Below are 6,308 nucleotides of genomic sequence, written 5' to 3' on the forward strand. Positions count from 1 at the left end.
ACATTTGGAGAAGTTCCACCAGTCAGCGCAACTGAAGTCGAGGAGGCAATAAAACAAATGAAATCGGGGAAAGCAACAGGACCTGACGACATCGCATCTGAGCTCTAGAAAGCGAAGAGCTGGGACCCAACACTGTGGCTCAGTGAATTCTTTAAACGGGTTATTCAGGAAGGAAGAACACCATCTGACTGGCAAGAAAGTACCACTGTTCCAATATGGAAAAAGAAAGGTAGCCCAGCAGAATGTTCAAATTACCGTCCGATCTGGTTACTTTCCCATACCATGAAGATTTTTGAACGCATTCTTGACAACCGTATTCGCGAAATCATTGAAATAACTGTGAATCAAGCCGGATTTGTCAAGAACTGCGAAACTACTGACGCAATACACACTGCGCGGTTATTCATGGAGAAACACCGTGAGAAGCATCGCCCTCTTTACATTGCCTTTCTGGATCTAGAGAAAACGTTTGACCGTGTACCACACGAACTCATCTGGTATGCTTTACGACAACACTTCGTGCCAGAAGAACTCGTGCGCTGGGTTCAATTGCTCTACCACGACCCGAAAAGTAAAGTTCGAAGTATGGCGGGTGTATCAAAACCGCTTCGTGTCTCTGTTGGTGTTCATCAAGGAAGTGCCCTCTCACCACTCCTCTTTGTCCTTGTTATGGACACCGTCACAAGGGATATCCAACGTCCAGCGCCCTACACACTGCTTTATGCAGATGATGTTTTCCTAGCATCTGATAGCAAAAATGATCTTGAGCAACTTGTTCAAAAATGGAATGATCGCCTCATGCAACACGATCTCAGATTGAATTTAAACAAAACTGAATTTTTGACGACCGATCCCTATGAAACAGGCACAGTCACTGTCAGCGGCAGCGATCTGCCCAGAACTGAGCGATTTAAATACCTCGGGTCAACGCTATCAGCCAATGGAGAACTGCGTTATGAACCTGGATGAAGTGGCGTTCCACAACTGGTGTCCTTGGTCACGCAATTCGTGCAAACGAGAATTCACTTGCCAAGATTGGTCTGAACATCGAAGTCGATGGTAACCGACCAAAAGGCAGACCTAAGCAACGGTGGCTTGATACGCTGGATGGGAATTTGAAAGCCTCGAGATTGCACCCAGATCAAGCATTCAATAGAGCCAAATGGCGAAGCCGATCACGACGAGCCGACCCCGCTTGTGAACGGGACAACGGCTGAAGAAAAAGAAGATTTTCTAGTGGGGAAAAAAACTGAAAAGAATGGGATTAAATTTGAATGCCGAATAAAAATGTTTATTACCCATATACCGGTATTTCGACGACCAGTTGTCCTCTTTCTCAGTGAGTTTTAGTCTTTAGACCAGTTTTAAGTTTAGCAATACATAAATATTGCCAAACTCTAAAATATACATACGCACAATGTATATTAAGGGCAAAAAATATTGTGGTCATCCAAACCAAACAAACATTGCCTATTATCGTATACTGATGCGTACATATATATGTACGCATCTAAATTAATTTACTCTGTGCATGAAAGCATATATACGTACACACACACTTGTCCATTTTATTGAACACTGCCCCCAAACTTCATTAGCACATGCATATACACACACATGCCTGCCTCAAGTAATTGATACGTATGGTTGTCCTTCACCCCTCAATGTGGCATATCACGTCAACTACACCCACGTGCCATCACTCGCGGTTATCTGAAACGCGCTTCAACTCTCTCCACGACTTCCCGAGACGCTCGCACTCCCCCTCTACTGTTCTGCGTCAAGTGCCATTGCGGCGGAAACCAGCTCTTTGTCGGCCAAGCTTTCGAGATGTTGTTTCATGTGTTCCAAGATTATTTTAGTTATTGTCTTTGCGAGGACACGGAGCACGGAGATACCCCTCCACACTCACACTCAAAACGGCTGCCCTTTTTTGGATTCTTAACGATCATCCTTTTCTTCCAACCCAAATTGTGCCAACTGATCCTCCAGGTTGGGGGTTGGGTATGGCTGACAACCCTACACGGAAAACAACTTGTTACGAAGCCACAAAAAGAGCCCCGGGCTGGACAGATAACACAGCAACGAACCCGGCAACACAACGAAATAACGATTTACTCATTTTCTCATGGAACGTCCGCTCCCTGTACAAAGATGGAGCTGTCAAGCAGCTAGCCGGTATCCTGTCCCAATGTAGGGAGGGTATAACAGCGTTGAAAGAAATGCGTTGGAAAGGGGCCGATTTCTCGGAGAAGAGTCACTACACCATATATTGTAGTGGCCATCCAGTTAATCATTAGCTTGGAGAAGGTTTTATAGTCAGTCAAAAAAAAGAAACCTACTGTTATCGGCTATGCACTCTGCGCTTGCGAGGCATATTTAGAAATATAAGCCTCATTAACGTTCGCGCCCCTACAGAGGAGACTGCAGAGTCGGAGAAGGATACATTCTACGAGGCAGGAGAACGAACCGCCGAAGCCTGTCCCAGGTATGATATTAAAATCATACTTAGAGATTTTACCAGAAAGAGCCCGTATTCAAGCGGTACGTTGGTTCCCATAGCTTACATCAAAATACAAATTATAACGGACTGCGAATTATTCAATTAGCAATGTCATACGAAATGGTTGTTGGAAGTACCTGGTTTGCGCGGATATCGGTCTACAATCAAAAGTGAGCCTCTCCAGACGGGACCACTTTTAACCCAATTGACCACGAGCTGATCGAACGCCGCCACCTCTCAACTTTGATGAATGTAAGAACGTATAAGGGGGCCAATATCCGAGCTTGGATTACAACACCACCTACAATCCCCTCTGACAATCAGGTGAGAGTGAATACTCAAGCCATTCACAACACAGCCCTCCGCAATACCTATAATGGGAAATGGATGCCTCAATAACCGTAGTCAACAAAGATCCTTGATATGAAGCATTAGCAAATGATCTGAAGAACGTTATCATAAATACGAGCACAAAGTATGTTTGTTTGTTGGCAAGAAAAGTTGGAACGGCTGGTCCGATGATGAACGTAAGCTAGCAATGGAACAAAAGGATGCTGCATACCGAGCAATGTTACATTTTCAAAGAACGCGGACCTATCACAACTTCACAGAAGGAAAAAGAAGCCTGGGAGAGCCAAATAGTCTGTGAACTCGAAAAGTACGGGGAGTAACCGCATCAGACGCGGAAATTTTACCAAAAAGTCAGCAGGATGGAGCCTTATAGCCCTCGATACTCATCCTGCCGATACAAAGACGGAAATCTGATTTCCGACAGAATGGGCACATTGGAGCGATGAGTTGAGTACTTTGATGAACTACTCAACAACCAGAACAATGACGAGTTGGAGGTCCTACCAACTGAAGATGACGGACAAATATTGCCAGCACTAAGTATAGAAGAAACAGTCCGTGCAGCCGATGAGGCTTAAAAATCATAAGTCACCAGGAGCCGATAGAATTACTGTTAAATATGGAGGCCCAATAATACCAAGCGGTTCATCAACTTATGCTCAAGGTGTGGGACAGCGAATCAATACCTGACGATTGGCAACGAGGCATTATCTGTCCCATACATAAAAAGGGAGATATCATACAGTGCAGCAATTATAGAGGTATCACGTTGCTGAGTACCATCTATGAGATATTCTCCACTATCTTGCAAGGCCGGATAGCCCCATAGGCCCAGAATATCATTGGCCCATACCAAAGAGGCTTCACTCGATGGAAAAACTGTTGGAATATGGACAACAGTCGCACCATTTATTCATCGACTTTAAAGCCGCCTATGATAGCATAGCCAGGGTAAAACTGTACACGACCATGAGAGAATTCGGTATCCCGATGAAACTAATAAGACTGACTAGGCTGACCCTGACCAATGTGCGAGGCTAAAAAAAGCAGGATAAAAGCAGCAGGATCACTCTCAAGACTATTCGACATCAACAACGGTCTACGACAAGGGGATACCCTATCCTGCGTCCTCTTTAACCTGGCCCTGGAGAAAGTGATCCGTGATGCTGAGGTAAATGCAAGAGGTACGATCCTCTTTAAGTCCACCCAGCCACATGCCTATGCTGACGATATCGACATCATGGAAAGAACCACTCGAGACGTACAAACTGCCTTCATCCAGATCGAGCAGGCAGCGCGAGATCTTGGGCTGCACATCAATGAAGGCAAGACAAAATATATGGTGGCAACATCAGCACCGAAGACGAACCAACCAACAACATCAAACCGCACTGGCCAAACAGGAAGAATAAGGATAGGAGAATACAACTTGGGCCGGGGAATGACGAGAATAGCACGTTCTCCAAAGCAGTCATTAGATAGGATTATCCACATTCGATCAGTCTCATAGTAGGAGCGACATCTATCAAATCCACAAATTGGCGATATTTAGCATCCCTGAGAGAACAGCCTACTAATTTGTGGAAGAAAATCATTGCACATATACGTTGTTCTGCACATCCCAATATTTCGTTCTTATATTAATGATTTCATCAATGCACACTAATGGAAAATAAACCCATGGAAAAATAAGTTTGGTTTTTATCGACAAATGTAACTGCGGTACGTTCTGTAGGGCATTGAAATCATTCGCTTATTTATCCAAGCTAATGGTTAATTAGCAGCTGAAATAAGAACAAGCTTGTTACAACACTACTTTTTTGGCGAAATTACAAATCAAGAATTCTGACGTCTACTGTGCAGTGTCTTTGTGGATACGTGACGTTTACTGGTGGTAAATATAGTGAATACTTTTGTGTCTGACTCGCTCTATGCTGGACATGTTACTGCCGCCATACGTTCGGTCGATCAAATCCAACATACACTGAGAACGGTGGAAAGACGAGCCAGAAGATAATGTGAATCCACCCCAGCTCGGGAAAAGACCGAAATGGTAACCTTAACCAAAAAGAACATTCCCAAAGTCCTTCCTATACGAATTGGTGAGATCACCGTCGAGTCCAAACCACCATTGGAATATCATAATGATAGGCACGAAAATGAGCTTCTTTGAGCAGACTCGGAGTACTGCTGACAAAGCTGCAGTCGAAATATTTGCGATTCAACGTCTAATGACCAACGCCTAGGAACTATATCCTGCAGCCATAGCTTGAACGCGGTTCACCTCGTTCTTCTCTACGTGTTCGGACTGTGTGCCTGTAGTAAGCAGGTGTCCCGAGCAGATTTAATAGCGAGGAATTCTACGAATAGCTTCTGCCTAACGCACCATTTCAGAACCAGCGGGTACTTGTGGACACCTTGATAGAGGCCATGCTATAGAGTAAGGACATATGAAGCCGGGTGTTACGTTGTAGCCATTGTTAAAACGAGTGATATGGATTTTTGATGAGATCCCGGCACTCTGTGTGTAAATACACTTCACCTCCCAACTTCTAAAGAATGTAACATATAAAAAGTGTTAGTTAACCCCCTTCTAAAAGTACTCCATAGCAGAAAACAATTTTTTTTTTAATGCCGTTGAGAATTACAATATGAACTAATATAATAAGCAATATTCTAGAATAATATTATAGATTTTGAGATTATATACTTGAAAGCTGTTTGTTTTTGTTTTATAACAATATTGTGTTACGTTTAACCTTTTTTTTAGAAATTATTTTTTCCCAATATTATTCAATAGTCAGAACTAACGTCTCTAGATACCCCTCCCTTATTCGACATCAAGAGCATAACAACAAATTTAGTTTAAATAAGGTGCACATTGTTGCTCCAAAATGTGGTATAATATTTTTCTAGCACTAAATTACGTAAGTTATAAATTATAGCCGTTACACATTTAAAATATTTCCCGCCAAACACTGATACCCGAAAATTTCCCTCTAGTGACAGCATAAGATTTCCCTCCAACAATTAACAATTCGCACTTTACCCAGCCCTGATAATTCTTATCGGACTGTCGGTGGATTGACCGTACACAACGTCAAAGGAAGAATCCCATTGCCTGAAATCGCTTCTAAATTTGCTGTTTCGTCCGTCTCAGATCACTTCTTTTTCCCAATTTGTGCCGCAAGGGACTACTGAGTGTCCTGTCCGTATTTCACTTGCAAACTGGATTCGAGCGCGGAAACCATGTCAGAGAAATCAAAAGGTGACACGTCGCGTATCGTGAACAATCCACTTTTAAGTGCCTCCGTCACTGGTCTTACATTCGACGATTTCCCTTCGGCGCCTCTTCTTTTACCGGCCGCTCCGCCTATCGAACGATCACCTCCGCCTGTGCTGGATTTGAATTCCGATACAAAAGGTAAGTAAAAGTTGTTTTGCTTGAGAAATG

The 6,308-nt window shown here is 43.4% G+C and overlaps 1 protein-coding gene across 2 annotated transcripts in view; it reads left to right on the plus strand.

Moving 5' to 3' along the window:
- Positions 1-5,923: 5,923 nt before the first annotated feature.
- LOC119657782 (mucin-17) overlaps positions 5,924-6,308 on the plus strand; it is a 115,267-nt gene continuing 114,882 nt past the window's right edge. For both annotated transcript variants that reach the window (XM_038064856.1, XM_038064857.1), the window contains exon 1: positions 5,924-6,278. In XM_038064856.1, the coding sequence (XP_037920784.1) occupies positions 6,104-6,278 (175 nt within the window). In that variant the 5' untranslated portion in view covers positions 5,924-6,103. The remainder of the gene's footprint in view (positions 6,279-6,308) is intronic.

Source organism: Hermetia illucens, chromosome 5, assembly GCF_905115235.1.
Source record: "Hermetia illucens chromosome 5, iHerIll2.2.curated.20191125, whole genome shotgun sequence".
NCBI classification, from domain to species: Eukaryota; Metazoa; Arthropoda; class Insecta; order Diptera; family Stratiomyidae; genus Hermetia; species Hermetia illucens.